This window comes from Morus notabilis, unplaced genomic scaffold (assembly GCF_000414095.1).
Source record: "Morus notabilis unplaced genomic scaffold, ASM41409v2 Scaffold824, whole genome shotgun sequence".
NCBI classification, from domain to species: domain Eukaryota; kingdom Viridiplantae; phylum Streptophyta; class Magnoliopsida; order Rosales; family Moraceae; genus Morus; species Morus notabilis.
Window position 1 is genome coordinate 103319 of NW_010366847.1, and position 17811 is coordinate 121129.

Sequence of the window (17811 nt, forward strand, 5' to 3'; positions counted from 1 at the left end):
GGTATACAATAAATTTTTTTTTTCAAAATAGCAGAACCATATTTTCATGTAACATCGAATAATTTTCAACACACAAGCAAACAAAGAACCAAAACACATCATACAAGAAAAAAATATCATCAGAAAAAAAAAGGGTCCACGAATTCAACCAAGAAAGATATATTTCCCCCACAAATTTTTGTTGAAAGGGGAAGAGGGTATAAACCCAAGAGAATACACTTCTCGCATAATACGAGTCTGAGAAAACTAGATAGAACACAACCCTCTCTAGTCTGCTAATTTAGTCAAGCGGTGAATTGTGCTTCTTGCAATCCTGTTACCAGGATCAAACTTCATAACAGTCCTCAGGTCTTCTGCCCCAAGTTTGTATTTTTCCATGCTCTCGTACAAGAGCGCGCGCTGTACGAGAACAGATACATTTGCTTCATCTTGTTCTAACGCCTACACCAACCAAAAAGATTATCCAGGCTATTAACTCTCTTGTTCTTACAAGCAAGGAATATAATGCCAATTAATGAATCTTAAAAAAAACCAAGATCCAAATAGTTCATTAAGATGGATATCAGATTTCTAAATACATTTTCGAATTGTTGGATATTTTGCATTTAATATAGGAATTGAATACGTCTTAAGGTCTTAGATACAAATAGTTCTGACTTCTGACTCTGACTTGAGAGCAATTTTCAAGGTTTACAAAATACAAGCTTGCAACACCGAAATATAATAAGCAGCAGTTCTAACTGGTTCATAAAGCAAGCATGTAACTTGATTCATTGATGCATTTTCTAACAACTGACACTTCACGATCCTTCCATTATCGGTCTAATCACTATACAAGAGATGGTATACAATTGGAAACGGCTTTCAAAATGTCAATTCATTGATGCATTTTCTAACAACTAACACTTCACGATCCTTCCATTATCGGTCTAATCACTATACAAGAGATGGTATACCATTGGAAACAGCTTTCAAAATGTCAATTAACACAATACAACCAACAACATCAATAACCAATATAGCTATGAACTATGAAGCATGTATGAGTTGCTAATTAATTGGCCACAAACTTCATCGTCAAAATAAGGAAGGAAGATTAAAACATGCACAAGAGAGTAAAATACCTACAGAATTGAGTAAAACAAGAAAGGTATCAAGCTAGTTACCGTTGTACAGTCCGCCACAGCTTTCTTATACTCCCCAACTTCCTTGTAACACGAAGCTCTGCTCGACAAAACCTCTGCCAAAACGGAACTGGTATCGCCCGCTTTCTCAAGAAGTACCACAGCCCAAGATAGCCACTTAATGGCATCAGCATACTGCCCCTGCTTGTAGTTATCCATCCCCTTGTTCTTCGCCGCGGACGCATTGACTCCAGCAGGTGGCGGCGGCAGCCCATCGAGCTCGGTGGTGGGGCCGCCATCATCGCCTCCGAACTCTGTTCCCACTCCCCAATCATCCATTTCCGATTGGGATTGTTGTAGTCCTCCAAGCCCATTACTCGGCGCAGTGGCGGTAGCAGTTGTGGATGAAGAAAAGAACATGCCAAGAGGATCAGAAGATGACTGAGGAGGAGGAGGAGCAGCCCTGTTTGTGGGCTTGAGAAAATCGTCCATGTTCAAACCAGAACTTGGGTTTGAAAATGTAAAACTGCTAGTTGGGAATGTATTGTTGGTGGTGGTGCTTGGTTTTGGGGCATTCTGAAAATCCCCAAAAACATTATTCCCCTGATCATTATTATTATTGACCTTACTATTCTTAGTATTGGAATTGGGATTACTCGATGGCTTTGAGCTAAAATCAACCAAAGAACCAAATGGATCCTTAGAGTTAGATCCAATTTTACCACCACCACTAGTATTATTCAAACTTGTCATCGAAGGACCACCAAGATTGGGACTTCTATAGCTATTTGGATTGACATTTGTATGATAATTCCCCGTAGATCCCCAATTCGTTTTCGGTAACGAATCGGCCATATTTCCCATCGAAAACGGAGACTTGTTCCACGCCGGAGTGGAATTCTTCAACGGAGCATTGGCGTTAGAGCCACCGGCGCCGGTCTTGTCTTGCCCTAGAGCGGAATTCACCAAATCGCCGAACAAGTTAGGGTTTTTATCGACGATCCCAATGCCAGAAGAAGGGTCGGAGGACCAGCTCTTGCCGAAGATGTCGCCGACCATGGAGCTCGGCTGACTCGGCGCCGCCGCGGGCTGGTGCGTCCAGGACGGTTTGGTCGGCTGCCAAGCCGGCTTCGACTGCGCCGAGGACGAGGAAGAATACGAGGAATACGAGGAATAAGAGGAGTTCTTGTTCTTCTTGTCGTTGAGAGATGTTGTTCGTGACGATCCGAGGCCGAGATCGAAATCGAAGTTCTTTCCGAAGTTGGAATTCATGGTTTTCTTTGAGTTCTAACCTTTGTCGTCGTGATTCAATTGAATTAAGAGATGGGAATGATGATCCGGTGCGTACCTGAGAGAGAAGAGGAAGTGGGGAGAGCAGATGTTGAAGAAGATCGAACCGTGAACTCTGAATCTTCTTCTCAGAGAGAGAGAGAGAGAGGTTTGGTTGGTGGTGCCTGATTGACGCGGAGCGGTATACGGAGCGGTATTCGGCAGCTTGCTTAAAGTGGGATTCTTAATGGTTTTTGCGTTTCATTAAAAAAAAAAAAATCAATTGAAAAAATAGGAGGTTTTTCTTTTTCTTTTTTTTTTATTTAGAAAAATTAGTTTCTGTTTAGTTAATGTGATTTAATTGGGGAAGAGAAATTACCCTTTTGCAAAAATAAAAAATAAATAAAAAATAAATAAAAGAGAACTTTCCCTTTTCGGCCGCATTAAATTAGGAAATGTTTTTGGTGGATAATTTGACGGTAATGTCAGTTTTGGAAGATTCACGTAAAAAGTGGTCTAAGAATGTCCCTGCCTTAAATTATGCGAATTTCTAATAATTTTACTTATATCTTTAAGTTAATTCATTAATAAAAGATTTTAGTAATATTAATTCATTAATAAAAATTTTAGTAATACTAAATGAGAAACGAATAGAAGATTTAGTTTATAAATTTAGAATCATTATTCTAATTTTTAAAATTTAAATTTTTTATGAGAAAAACACATTTAAAGAATTAAAAATTATGATTCAGAATTAGAGACGAATCCTTAAAACAAATATCCCTGAAGTAATTTTCTTTTCAAGATCTTGTCTTAAAACGGTAGTTTAACAATTGAACCCCAAGTTTTTGTTTCTTCGGTGAAAGTATTTTCTTTTCTTTTCTGCTTGAAATCGCATTGATACTCAAGTTTCAAGCCTCGTTTTTCACTTATTCGAGTTTTTCAACTCGAATTGACAAGTAAAATCAAATGAAAAAAATACTGTAATATAAATTGTTAAATTTAAATTTTTGAGGGAAAAAATACTATAACAAAAACTTTAACAGTAATTCGAACTAACAAAACGACCGGAACCTCAATTTTTAGAAATAACCTCATGATGGTCATATTTCCAAGATTCACAATTGTAACCAAGGATCAATTACGTGTATGATGAATCAAATTTCCAGCGAAAAAAAAAAATACATGTAATCACATGCGAGATATTATTTTAAAGCATCAAGTTGGTCTCTCTGATCCCTCTCTTTCTCTCTCAATTAAACTTCATAATCTCAATTATTGAAAAGGAAAAAGTTGGTTTGTCATAGCAACCAAAAAAAAAAAAAAAAAAACGTTTATCTTTCTGATAATAAACGCTCCATTTGGTAAGGAGAGGGAAATAAAAAGGATGGATCGCCAAATCAAATTACCACCTATATTCTCATATGGTTCTGAATCTTCTGATTATCAATCTATCCTATTAACCGCTAGAGCGAGAACAACTTTATCGAAGCCTACATAGAAAACCAGATTTCATCGAATCAACACAAGTCCTTTAAAATAAAATAAAAAAAAAAAAAAAAAACCAGCACAACAAAAACTTACAACGATACTACACATTTAACCATTGTCCCAACTCAAAAAGAAGCTCAAGAACCAGGATCCTTTCTATATTAGCAAAACTTTCATACTTCACAAAAGTCTGCCTCTTTCACATCTACAAACCAGGAGGGGAGAGAAGATTTTCCTCTCACTTTCTTTCAACCACATCCTCCATCAACTTCAATACTCCGCCAACCAGAAATTTTCTTCGCACAAGAAGAAGGAAAAAAAAAAGAAAAAAAAAAAAGAAAAACAACCATTTTCCTCTTTGATCTTTACTCTATGAAAATTGTAACCATTGATACAAGAAACCCCAAATTTTACCACACAAAAGAATTTGAAGATGGAAGGTTAGAATAGCTCAGGAATTCTAGCTGACCATGAAAGGTAAATATTCCATTCTGTTTGTGTAAGAAATATTACTAGTGGTAGGGAACGACGGTGTAATAAATCAAACAGAATAACGTAGTTATGTTGCTAAATCCGTATCCACATTAAGTAAATAGAAAAAGAGTGAGTGAACATAAGACAAGGGACAACACTTGCCAACACCCAGAAGGGTTCTTGAAGTATATTCAGAATCAGGAATTAGACAAACTACAATAAGATTTTTCAACTTGAATAAGCCAACAGATACCATTTCTCAAAAGGAAATTGTGATCTTCTTGACTCTCTACAAATGCCGTAAAAGGAAGGAAAGAATTGGTGGACAAGGAATATACAAAATGGCCAACGATGAACCACAAGCTAAGCACAAGATCCCACTACATTACTACACGAGCATATGATGTCAGATATCATAAAAAAACCGGAGACGGAGAAGAATTAGATGGACAATGATTCAAACAAATTAATTTCACGTGTATAATCAGGATTAAGTTCACGTATATAAGCAGATTAAAAAGTCATTAACCAATAGGATAAGATAAAATACCATAAACTTGCTTGTATTAAATTTAACTTCCCAGAAAATCAAAATATTCACCCGTGCCACTTACGAGAACGTAAATAGCGTCCATAAGTTCATTATGACAAGGATTACGATAAAAATATATAGAGCCCCCTAAATCATCATATAAGAAATACAATCAAGATTAAAGATACTAAATGCTAAGATTTCCAGATAAAAATTTAGAAGTTTTGAAATCTCAGACATGCTCCTTATTTTTTTAGTTAATTCAAGGAGACAGAAATATTGCAGGGCCAACCTGAGCCGCATCTGGGGCATCTAGCTGATGTTGGCTGCTCCACAGGCGCCTCCATCCAAGTCTTTAGTTCTCCTTAGCCTGCAGTTTTTCTTAATATTTGGACATGAATCTTCGAGCTTCGGTCCCATCCGCATTACCCATCCTTGTTTTCATCCTTGCGTTGCAATACTTCTCTCTCGAACTCCTGCATTTGTACTGTTAGCGCATCCAGCTGTTCTTTTGTCAGCTTCTTCTGAGGTTCCTCAGCTTTCTCGTAGTATTCGTCAGACCATATATCTGGCGAATCATAGTGTTCGCCGCTGCTTCCCACTGGCTCTATCTTTCTATTCTTCATTTTCTCTCTCAGCCTACCAAACAGTGCAGCAGTCTTGTCCATATCTTCACTTTCCTCCACACGCCCCTCCAATTCTTTGCTCTTGCTCTGTTGCGCCGGCTCTGTCAAGATTTTTTCTCTTAGCCTATCAAACGGTGCGGCGCTCTCCTCCTCGTCTGCAGTCTCCTCCAAGTTCTCGTGCGAAGGCTCTCGCTCCATAGTCTTCATTGTTTCTTTCAGCATATCAAACATTGGGTGGCGCCTCTCCAATTCTTTGCTTTTGCACTGTTGCGCCGGCTCTATCAATAATTTTTCTCTTAGCCTATCAAACGGTGCTGCAGTCGCCTCCAAGTTCTCGTGTGAAGGCCCTCGCTCCATAGTCTTCATTGTTTCTTTCAGCGTATCAAACATTGGGGGTCGCCCCTCCAAGGCTACATTTACGCCTTCTGTCAATATTTCTACATTCTTAGTTGGCCGTCCTTTAGTCACTCCTGCTGGCCCCTCCGAGTCCTCCAGACTGCTTTCCTCCACATTCTTTATTCTTTCTCTTAGCCTTTCAATGAAAGACCCTTCCAACTCTTCAGTCCCCTTTTTGTTCTCCTCACATTCTTCACTCTCCTCCAAGTCCTTAATACTATATTCCACTGTATCTCCTAGTTCTTGCTCGCCGAACCTATATTCTGGTCTAGGTACAACTTTCCCATCGACAAGTAAATCGCCTGGAACAAGAGTGAAGAAATAAGACATGAAGTTGCTAATACTTGTGTGGTAGTTTTAGACCCAAGGAACCATAAATCTCCACTGTTTCTCGAAATCCCAATTCATCGAAAAACTCACCTCCATAGTCTTTGTTAGGAACGTCAAGATATGAATCCGGCAAAACCCAAAGAACACCGGGTAATCCTATGCAACCAAAACAATTCAAGTGAACAATCAGGCAAAGATTCCAATAAACCTACAATCCTAAAAATAAACAAAGTGGTCTAGACAAGCAAGCTTCAAACCTACAAACTTGAAAGATTAAGAACGACATTAATCAAGTAGATTGACAACCTCAATTGAGGAGTTGTTTGTAAATTATACTCAAACCTAAATCATAATTCTACTATAGTGTTTTTTATCTCCCAAAGAATTTGAATTCTAAAATTTCCTCTCTTATGAAGTTCCCGCGAATGAACCTCAATCATAATTTGAGTATACATTCTAAACGGTCCTGAGATATCAGAGTAAAACAGACGCATATGACAATCTACAAGACAAACAACAAATACCCAATAGTAAAGAAAAATTAAAAATTATACCTTTAAGATTCTGGGAAAGATCCCGGGAAACCAAAGCACCAAAACCAGTAAAGGTGGTGGTGGAGACCGAGTATATCTTCTTCTTCGCCTCCTCCTCGCTTTTTTTTTTTTTTTTTTAAACCAACAAATTATCAAACCAGAGAGAAAGAGAGATAGATAGATAGACAGATAGAGAGAGAGAGATGAATAGTGAATACCTTCCCACAACAGCGGCGAGGGTCTTGATGTAAGTGTCGACCATTTCGTCTTCGGAGGGCTTGGGATCCTCGGGGAATCGCATGATGACGAGCCAGTGCTCGAAGTCGCAGCCGTCGATGGTGATCGTCTCGTCCACCTCCTCCGTCGGGTTGCCCCATATCGGGTCGTCCCGGCTCGGCGGAGAAGCGGTGGTGGTGCAGAACCGGAGGGGTGGTCTGGCGGAGTCGGGGACTAGTTGGTTGAGGAGCGCAATGAAGAAGCGGTGGCGAGAAGAGATTCTGAAGAATGAGGTTGAAGAAGAAGAAGAAGAAGAAAGAGGATATGAAGAGAGAGAAAGTGACTTGCGGAGAAGAGAAGATGAGGTGCGCCTGAGAGCGGACACGAACGCCATTGCCGAATGAATGGGGTGGCGGCGGTGGTGGTGGGAAATCCGAAATTGGAATTCTCAGTAAATTTTAATGGGAATAGAAGAGACATTCTGTCGTTGAGTCGTTGGTTCCCAAACGACATGCTTCTTGACCAGTAGGGACTGGGGACCACAAGGCGTATTAGTTAAATTACAAGAATGACCTCTATATTCACATAGCTTTTGTTTTTACTTTTAGCCAATAAAAAAAGAGAAAGAGACTTTTTAATAAGTGTTTAGAATTAAGAATTTAATGAGTTAAAATGATTTTAATTTTTTTAATGAGTAATAAAAGTGTTAGAATAAAGCAAATAATGTCTTAATAAAATTTTGATATAAATTTTAAAATCTATTTAAAAGTACTCTTTATAAAAATTATAATTTCTAAGGGCTTGTTCTTTTGTTATTTTTGAGTTAGATGACTTGAGTGTAGATTTTGAGTTGAGTTTGAGTTATAACTTGAGTTGAAGTTGTAACTTGAGTTTGTGTTTAGTTGTGTATATTTGAGTTATGGTTTGAGATAAAAATCTTTTTGAGTTTGTGTTTGAATGAGTCAAAACTTGAATTGATATTTATATAGTATTTTAATAAAAACTCAATGCTGATGGAAAATTTTAATAGGGTATATAGGTGGGGTTTTATTCGTCTTTTCGTTGTCAATGCATAGAAAAAAAATCATCTCAATCAGAATTAAAATGAAAAAGGTATAGTATTTTTAAGAATAAAAAAAATATTGTTCATTAATTTGAGTTTGAGTTTCTGAACTTGAGCTGAAGGGGAAACTTGAACTCGAATTTTAATCCCAAACTCGAGTTCAAACTTAAAAAAATATAACTTAAATAAAGTTATAACTTGAATTACTTTTTTTAAGTTTTTAACTCAAAAAAAGGCTGCCAAACAGCCCCTAACTTTGATTGAAAGTATTTTTAAAAATCAAAGCACTCTTAACAGAAGATTCAAAACACTTTTAAAAGCATCTTTTACACTGAAAAGCTAAAAACAGCTTTTAAAAGCTCTATCACAGAGACATTATCACACTCGCACCAGTTGATCACTGTCATTAATTCTCCTAACTGAAGGACATAAGACATTATTATTCTGTTTTGAATTCACTAATATTCAGTAATATTTCACTCTTTTTTTCCCCATAAAACAGTGATATCATATTCTTGAGATAAAATTATTTTAATACTCTGTGGTATAATAAAACATACTCTTAATATTATGTCTTTTTTTATAATATTAAAATGATATTTTAACATTTTTAAAAACATATTAATATTCTGATCTGATTTTTGAGCCACGTAATATCTAAACTACCCTTTAATAGAAATCAATACTTTTTAAAAATATTTTAAAACATTAAACTATTTAAAAAGAAAACAACAAATAAAAAAGTTCATTATTTTTTTTTCTAGATTTATTAGTTTTTAGTTAATTAAATATAAGGATATTTAGTTCATTTTACGTGTTAAAAATTAACTTTAGACATCAAAAATATGTTTTTAAAAATGTTGATGTACTGTTTTAAAACACATGTTACTAAGAATATATTTTGATTTTATCCTTATATTCTTTACTCTCGCATGTCGCCATTCAACAATATGTTGATGGTAAAAAAAAAAAAAAAATCTCGTCTTTAAATAACAACAAAACTTAACAAGATTCAAGTAGAACAACTTTGTTCAATAGTGAACGAGGAAAAAAGATCCCAGAAAAGAGAGAGCCATACTGGGTTCTATCTGAAAGTTATTAAGGCGATAGTTTTTCAGTGTCATAAGAAATGTTAGCAGAATTCCATTTGCTTATGCAATTTGTTTTTCTGTTATCTTTTCGTAAGATCCAAAAATCATTTATATCGACTTTCTAGTAGAGTAGAATAGTTTGTTCTTGGATATTCCTTTTGCTTGCACCATGAGATGCTAGACAATCTCAAGAAAAAGGCTCAGCCTCATTGTCTGACCGTTATATATAAGGGTGGCAATTCGTGTGGGCGAGCCAGTGTTCGGGTTGAAAGTCAATATTTGTAGAAGCTGAAAAGAAAAGGGCTTAGCAACATATACTCTTTTTAACTCTATTGAAAATAGGCCGCATAAGTTCGTTTCTGACCATACATATAAGATATAAGATCACAATTCAGTATCATGAGTTCTACTAATACTTTCTGAAAATGCTGTGCATCTCAGATATGCTCATCTTTCCAATTCTGAAAATCCGCAGTTGAAAACATCATACAGGTTTCTAGAATAACATAAAATTATGCTCATAAATCAAATAAAGTTCACAGAACAAACTGAGACTCAACAACATATATTCACCTAACTCATAAAAGATGCAGAAAAGAAGCTTTGTTAAGTTTCTCACTACACATAATCAGAGGACTTTAGGGTAGTCGTCTCTAACCATTCACATGAGATATACGACCGGAATTTCAGTACCCTGAGCTCCAAGATTCTCTAAAAATATTGTGAAATTCAAACTTTCCATTGAGAAATTCCGCAACCTCAATCCCTATCCATGGCATCCAAGTTTTGCGCCCTGTTATGCATTGGCTCTCTCCTCTCAACCTGCATTGCTTCTCTACGCCTATCGAACCGTGGGCGAGGCCTGTTCCTACTCGGCTGTTGCCTATCACTGAATCTAAACTGAGGTCTTGGTACGACTTTCCCATCAATAAACAAATCCCCTGAAATCAGACAGCAAGAGAAAAGAAGCAAAGGTAAAATATATCAAATAACTGTATTGTAAATTAAGCTTCAAGGAATGACAAAATTCGCATTGATTTGAACTCATTGACAAAGCTCACCTCCATAATCTTTGTTGGGAACATCAAGGTATGAATCCGGCAAAACCCACAGAACACCAGGTAACTCTATTTTGTAAAAAAGAAAAAAAAGGAGGAAAAAACAATAATTAGGCCAATTCTAATAAACCCACAGATTGAAATAAACCAAAAAGTGCTTAAAATGCAAGCTTTAAACTCTTCCTGTTTGAAACACCAACAACAAATAATTAACCAGACCAAATACAAAATTGAACGAAATATATCATAAAATCTATCAAATAAAAACACCTACAATGATCCACCAATAAAAACACCAAATATCCAAATTTTAAGCCAAAGAAACCATAAAACCCTAATCTTTAAGCCCTAAACTCCAAAACCAAGAAAAAGGAAATACCTTTTACTTTGAGAGAAAGCTCCTCAGAAATCAAAGCACCAAAACCAGTATACGTAGTTGTGGAAACCGAGTATATCTTCTTCTTCGCCTCTTCCTCGCTAAAACCCAATATATCATTAAAAAAACAAAATAATTTATGTATTTTTTTTAATTTGAATTTTATTAAAAGAGTAAGCTCAGTACCTTCCCAGAACCTTGGCTAGGGTTTTGACATAAGAGTCGACCATTTCTTCTTCAGAGGGCTTGGGATTCACGGGAAACTCCATGACAATGAGCCAGTGCTCGTAATCGCAGCCGTCGAGAAGGATCGTCTCCTTCGGCGGCCGGTTGCTCCAGTTCGGCGACGGATCGTTCAGCGGCGAGTAACCCGAACCGGAGTTCTTGAACCGGACCGGCGCTTTGACCGGTTCGGGTACGAGTTGTTGTTGTTGGTTAAAGACGGCGAGAGCGAAGCGGAAGCGAGACGAGGAGACTGAGGTTGATGAAGAAGAAGAAAAGAGAGTTCGGCTGAGGGTGGATGCTATTGTGCGCCTGGCGACGGAGTACGCCATTGCCGAGAATAGAGGCTGCTTCTGTACTCTCTATCTGTCTCTCTCTCCGAGTGGTGTCGAGTTCTAATTTGCATTTTCAGCTCACAGTCTAAAACGTTCTTTTAGCACTTTTGCCCCAGATTTTTTTTTTTTTGGATTTTCCCATTTCCCTATGAATTTTAATTTGTACTTCAACTTGCTAAATTATTACAATTTATTATTTTTTGACATTTTTTTGGTCGGATTCTTGATTTATAGATTTGAGGTATTTGTTTTAGGATTTGAATTAAAATTCCTAGAAATAAGATTTTCATGTATAAATTTTGCGGGTAAAATTGTTAATTAAGGCATAGTTCAGTGGCCAAACTTTGTTTTTTCTTTTTGCGCTTTTTACCATTCAGGGGCATTATGGGTATTTTAAACGATGCGTTACTGTTAATTAAGTTAGATGAGTGTTACTGAAATATTTATAAAAGTGAGGGGGTGTCATTGTAGTTTTCCTAAATTTCAAAAACGACAACAAACAGTAACCCTTACAAACGACAATAAGATAACACTTAGTAAACGGCGACGGTTGCAAGAACAACGACAAGAATAAGAGAATCTCTTACAAACGGCAATAAATAAAAAACCATTAATAATTCAAAGACAACAATGTTACAAAAAAAAAAGAGGCAAAAATTGACAGAACGGCAATTATTTGCAACGGAAGACGTATATTCCCAAAAGCGAACGTTTTTAACTGATAAAAATCACTATTATCCTCTTGAAAAGAGTCAAAACGACAAGGGTTCTAATAATGACAACAACATTAAGAAACGACAACAATATTTCAAATTAACATGAGTTCATAAACAACGTCACATAGTACAAACAACAACAGGAATAAAAGAGAAACTGTATTTGTATAAATATCATATGTTTTATAAAACCACAATGATTATGAAAACGACGCCACGTCAACGTTTATTTAATAAAACGAGAAATTATACACATGACAATTATGCGTACGAAAACAGTAGATAAACGGGCAGCAACCAAAAACGACAATTTACTAGCAATAAAAAACGACAATTTTTTATAAACAATGAAATGAAATAACCAACAACATCTATCTAAAGGGCAAAAAAAGATGCGGCACTAGTAATACAAAGGATTATGACTTTACAAAAAAAACATGGACACGAAGGACAATAAGAATAAAACTGATACTAATTTTTAAATTGAAAACAAAAGCGATACTAATTATGCAATAGACGTTTGAATCATAGAACGTTAATTTAATGAAAAACGCAATGATTCTTAAATAGGAACGCCAATAGTAATACAGTTGAGACAGTAAGCATAAAAACGACATTCTTATTTCTTAGTAATAAACAACTTGTGCTTCATAAAACGACAAGATTTGCTAAAAACACCAGCTTGACTTTATGGGGACACCAAAAAAAAAAAAAAGAAAAAGAAAAAATGACAGAACTAAAAAAGCCAACTGTTTTAGAAAAGATAATCTCGTCAAAACCACAATACAATGGAGACGATATTAAATCCAATAAAGACAATGATGTAAAAAATGACGATTCCTTTACAAACAGCATCATATGATTAGACAAGGAAAAACGATCTTATTTGCCAAAAAATAAAAAAGCTTATTTCTTAAAATGACAATAAGTGGTAAGATGATAGTAAAAAAAAACAACTAACTTATCACATTATTTAAGTCTCCAAATAATGAACACAAAGAAATAGAGCATCAATACTCTTTATCACATGATTCTACGCAATTCTTTTTTAAAAAAATGAAATGAACAGAGGCGGATCAAAGATCACTAAAAAGAATTAGGGGATGTTTGGTACCTAGATTCGTTTTCTGATTTGAATCATGGTTCGTGATTCGCTACAGTATTTTCTCTCATAAAAAATACACATAAATTAAAAATGATTCTAATCACATGATTTTAATCCATGAACCAAATATCTTCTTAATAATTATATTAGATTTAGTTGTACCAAACAAACAGTTAGTAGAATTATGCATCATATAAATATTTTTGCTCTAATTCTTGATGGTACTTACGAAGAATATGGCTAGAACCCACTTAAAATTATTTCATTTGAAAGAAAGTTCCATTTGAAACCAAACTATAGCCCTCCTTTCTCTTTCAATGAAACACAAATATTATTAAATTAAGCTTGGTAGAGAAATATTTAAGGAAGTTAAATGTTAATTTTTTTCGTCTAATGGCAAGTTACATGCGGGTTTATCAAACCACCGTAACCGACTCTCGCGTTAGAACACGTGGCAGTGGCGGGTCCCTTGCCAGTGTACTTCAAGTCAATGTTGTAAAGGTGAATGTTGTCGCATGGATATTGTGGGCTGCACATGAAATCCACAGCGACATCTGAGCTTGATGTTCCTCTGACGTTTATGTAGTGAACATTGCTAATCTTCACACGCGAAGGCTTCACAAAAAAGCCAAAAAAAAAAAGAGAGTTGTATAAAATTAGGAAAATGCTTATAATAGCTCAAAGAAAGCAAATCTTGACAATATTGGCCTATTTTCTACTATTTCTATTTTTTTTGTTGAATAAAAGAAAATGATATTCATTTAGTGACGATCACTACAAACTGATAAATATATTCACATGTGGGATTCTTTTGTTTCGCATTGCTTTTTCTCTTAATCATGAATATGACCCAAACTAATATTGTATAGGTCACATTTAGTAAGATATAGAGGCAAGACCCTTTGTATTTAGCATTAAAGTTTGTTAAGAGATTTTTACTATTCATTACCGATAACAATGATCGTTACAATTAATAGAAGAGAAAATTTCATTTTAGTACCCTTTATTATATTAAAATTTGAGTTTAGTATCCTCTATTTTTAAAAATTTCATGCCGATACCTCGATCTTTTAAAAAATCTTTTTTTTGATACCTCAGAGTCATTTTTTGGGATACAAATAGACAAAATTGTCCTTAATATAAAAATTCATCTATTGACCAAAATTTTGAAAAAAAAGGATTTTAAAAATTATTATTCCTGCAGAACATAATCTTTTTTTAAAAATTCATCTCTTCAAAATCATTTTTTCTTCAAAATTCTGGTCAAAGATGAATTTTTTACAATAACGATAATTTTGTCTTTTTGTGTTCCAAAAAATGATTCCGAGGTACTAAAAGAAGATTTTTTAACAGAGGATACCAAAATAAAATATTTTACCATAACGGTAATTTTGTCTTGTTCACTAGTGACGATGAATATAAAAGGTTTGTTATATATATATATAAAGGTAAAAACCTGCTTTTTGCAACCGCTAGGGCAGTAGCCTTGGTCGATGATGATCGGGTTTCGAACGTTGTCCATGAAGAGGTCTTGGAAAATCATGCCACTAGCTTGGCTTGGAGTTGATCCTGGCCATGTCTTGATTCTAATTCCATTGTCCGTCTTCAAAAATGTGGTGTTCTTCACGATGATACCTCTCACATCTTCCTCATTTTCATATTTTCCCAGGCTGCCAACGCTGTAGCGGACAAAAAGCACAAAATAATAGAGTCATCTACTACTGCATGCAATGGCGGATTTAAGTACAACTCAGTGGAGGTTACCCCCCACTCAAATTTTTTTGAAAAAAAATTACCTTTTAAAATTTTAAAATTTTACACTTAAACCCCCACTGAAATAATATATGTCATCACTAAAATAAATATATTTTCTTATATGCTCTTTCACTAAGATAATTTGTTAAAAAAAAATTAGTTTACACCCCTACTGAAGTGAAAGGCAGGCTCCGCCACTAACTGCATGCATGAGAAACGACCAAAGTCGAAACTAAGGAATTTGTTTCAAGGGCATAAATGTACCCTTGAGACAGATTTACTAGAGACGGGTTTACTATTTTGTTCCATTTTTTATTTGTGTATTTTTTAACTTTTGTTCTTCCTTTAATTTCCCCTCTTTGTGGCTCTATCTATCTTTTTCCTTTCATTTCTTTCTCTAAATATAATTAAAAATTAAGTTCAAACCCAAAAGAATATGATGGACCAAGCTAATAATTGCTGTATTTGGTCTTTGTTTGAATTCTATTATAAAATTGGACAAGTTAGTGATGTAATATTTACACTTTTTTTTTAATAATTGAGGGCATAATTATGACTCCGTTTATTTTACTGATTTGAGTTTAAAATTCGAGTTTTGCTACAGTAAAAGCTCTTAGAAATAGTCACATTTAACTTTTTTACTACAGTAAAAAGTTCTTACATAAACTCACATATTAACTTGAATCAGCGAACTAATAGTTTCTTGTGTAATTGCATTTTTTGTTTAAAAAAAAAGATAAATACATGCAAGTACTAAAAACTTTGAGAAACGCTTATAATATTATTTGAGCTGAGAAAAGTAATGTTACCTAATGCCATGTCCAGGGCCACAAATAACTTTGTTGATGGCAATGTTGGTGGATCCTTTGATCATCCCAATGCAATCATCGCCAGTTCTAATAACAGTTCTGCTTATTCTCACATTGTTGGAGTTGCTAATATGGACGCCATCAGTGTTTGGGCTAGTTGCAGGAGCAAACACATGGAGCCTCCTTAGCCTAATGTTTTGACACTGAGTGATGAAGATGTGGACCCCTTTGCTATTAGCAGAAGTAAAGCCTCTCAATACACCATTTGTAACCTTGTTGAGCTTTATGTTCTTCACCAAAACAAAAAAAAAAAAAGAAAAAAAGAAAAGAAAGAAAACCATATAACCATACTTAATTAGTTTCCTATATAGTTATTGTAATTATATGCCTTGTAAAGAATGTAACGGAAAGCAGTGGCGGAGCCATAAAACTTTTTCGAGAATTTTTTACTTAAAAAAAGTCTGTTTATTTGGATTTTTAAATTAATACAATTGAGTATAATTAAAAGAAAAACCAATGACACTTACATAACTGTAATTTTAATTTAAAGAAAATTTTCAGTTGGGAGAAATTAGGTAGAGTAAAAATATTAATTAACAGATCTTTTTTTTAAAGTCATTAGGGATTAGATGTTATAGGAAACCTACAGAGGGGAGTTGAACACAATCATTGTTATTATGGCAGTCATTGTATTTCCAGGCAGACTCGCCTTGGCCGTCGAAAGTGCCCGATCCGATGACCACCAGGCCATTTATCGCCTCGAATAAGAACCATTGAGGCTCATCATACAAAGAGATATCTGTATCAGCTTTTAAAGTGCCTTGAATATGAACGATTATGGGTCCTCGACCGCCGCATGGCCCGGCAAACGTGACCGGTCCGAGCTTGTAGATCCCCGGAGGGATGAAAACCCTTGCTTTTCCTTTGTAGTGACATGCTGCAACCCATGTCTGCATGAAAGCCTGCAAACAAAAAAAAAAAAAAGAAAGAAAAAAGAAAAAATTCTTAGAATTTTTGGAATCACGCTTCTTTTGCTTATTATGATTTACATATGTAGTTTTGCTAATGATAATTAGGTCAAAAGATATGAGATAAGATGGACAAAAGACATGAGATAAGATGGAGTGGGGCTTGAGTTTGAGAGGGATCCCACATTGTTAAAATAATACAATAGTAACACTGACATGGTTATATATTATTGTCTATTTCTTTTCATCCTAAAACCAAGTAATGATTGTTAAAAAAACATTGTAAATTTATTTTCTCTAATAATGAACCTGCCTCATAACTTCACAATCAGATTCAAATTGGAAATATTTCGTGGTACACGGATCAATCCCAGGAGTGGTTAAATTGAAGGGGGGAAATCTTTGTAATACATAAGATCGATAATATAGGTCACGATAAGACAATATGACTAAAAAATGACACAAATTTTAAGGGTTAAAATTAGAAAAAAAAGAGGCTATAAAATTGGCTTTTGATTCTGATCTTATTATTTAGACCTAAGGATCAGACACTTGTTCTACAATATTCACCTCTGTGTTATCTTTCCTTCCACCGGGCTTAGCTCCAAAGCTTAAAACGTTAAAGATCTTCTCAGTAGGATCAGCTCTCTCGTGGTGAGCCAAATTGGTTCCTCGGAAAGTGTCGGGAGCCGGAGGCAGCGGGACTCCGGTCACACAATAAGCCAGTGATAGGCACCAGATAAGATTGATAATATTGTGGCAAGACCTTCTTGTAATGGCCATTGCCACACTTCTGAAACCAAATTGAAATGCAACAATTTGTTTTTGTTTTTTTGTTCCTTTTCTTTGAGATCAAATGATCTCCGGAGAATTCATGCCGACCAAATAAAACAAAAAAAAAGAGGAGAAAAGTATGCCAACTTTTATTTTTGAGGTAAGAGTAACCTCTCTTTCCGTTTCTAAATCTTATACCTTGTTTTAGCTAAGCATGTTGTTATTAGCACTTCTATTTTGGGAGATACTAAATCTATGGATTTTGGAGGTACTAAATCTATGGAGGACAATGATTGAGTTGTTAATTTTTTTCTTTTATGGTTAAGTAATTGGTTTCGCTAAAGTTAGTGATGCTCGCCTACTTCTTCTCCACGAATCTTTGTCTTGGTCACAAATTCAACGGCAATCCTTTTTTTTTTTTGTTGTTATAAAGAGATTTATAAATTTCATTGTATAATTTCTTGATTTTGGGTTTTTAATATAAGGCGCAATAAATATGTATATATATATATATATCACTTTAGTATACTTCGGGATTAGTTATTGTA

At 35.1% G+C, this 17811-nt stretch overlaps 4 protein-coding genes across 4 annotated transcripts; all 4 read right to left on the minus strand.

The window, feature by feature from the left end:
• LOC21388720 (probable serine/threonine-protein kinase clkA) lies at positions 1–2644 on the minus strand. Its single transcript, XM_010111283.2, has 2 exons — positions 1167–2644; positions 1–441 (listed from the first exon to the last, which is right to left on the minus strand). Exons 1-2 carry the CDS (start codon positions 2394–2396, stop codon positions 268–270), a joined length of 1404 nt encoding a protein of 467 aa, XP_010109585.1. The 5' UTR covers positions 2397–2644; the 3' UTR covers positions 1–267.
• Positions 2645–4920: 2276 nt separating this feature from the next.
• On the minus strand, positions 4921–7419 carry LOC21388721. Its single transcript, XM_010111284.2, has 4 exons — positions 6994–7419; positions 6797–6894; positions 6333–6398; positions 4921–6214 (listed from the first exon to the last, which is right to left on the minus strand). Exons 1-4 carry the CDS (start codon positions 7383–7385, stop codon positions 5316–5318), a joined length of 1455 nt encoding a protein of 484 aa, XP_010109586.1. The 5' UTR covers positions 7386–7419; the 3' UTR covers positions 4921–5315.
• A 2133-nt stretch (positions 7420–9552) lies between these two features.
• LOC21388722 (multiple organellar RNA editing factor 3, mitochondrial) lies at positions 9553–11234 on the minus strand. The gene is made up of 4 exons (XM_010111285.2): positions 10766–11234; positions 10583–10680; positions 10207–10272; positions 9553–10086 (listed from the first exon to the last, which is right to left on the minus strand). The coding sequence occupies exons 1-4, from the start codon at positions 11131–11133 to the stop codon at positions 9905–9907; spliced, it is 714 nt and encodes a 237-aa protein (XP_010109587.1). The 5' UTR covers positions 11134–11234; the 3' UTR covers positions 9553–9904.
• A 2073-nt stretch (positions 11235–13307) lies between these two features.
• Positions 13308–17359, minus strand: LOC21388723 (exopolygalacturonase). Its single transcript, XM_024174237.1, has 5 exons — positions 17060–17359; positions 16169–16483; positions 15522–15811; positions 14414–14636; positions 13308–13572 (listed from the first exon to the last, which is right to left on the minus strand). The coding sequence occupies exons 1-5, from the start codon at positions 17270–17272 to the stop codon at positions 13348–13350; spliced, it is 1266 nt and encodes a 421-aa protein (XP_024030005.1). The 5' UTR covers positions 17273–17359; the 3' UTR covers positions 13308–13347.
• Positions 17360–17811: the final 452 nt, after the last annotated feature.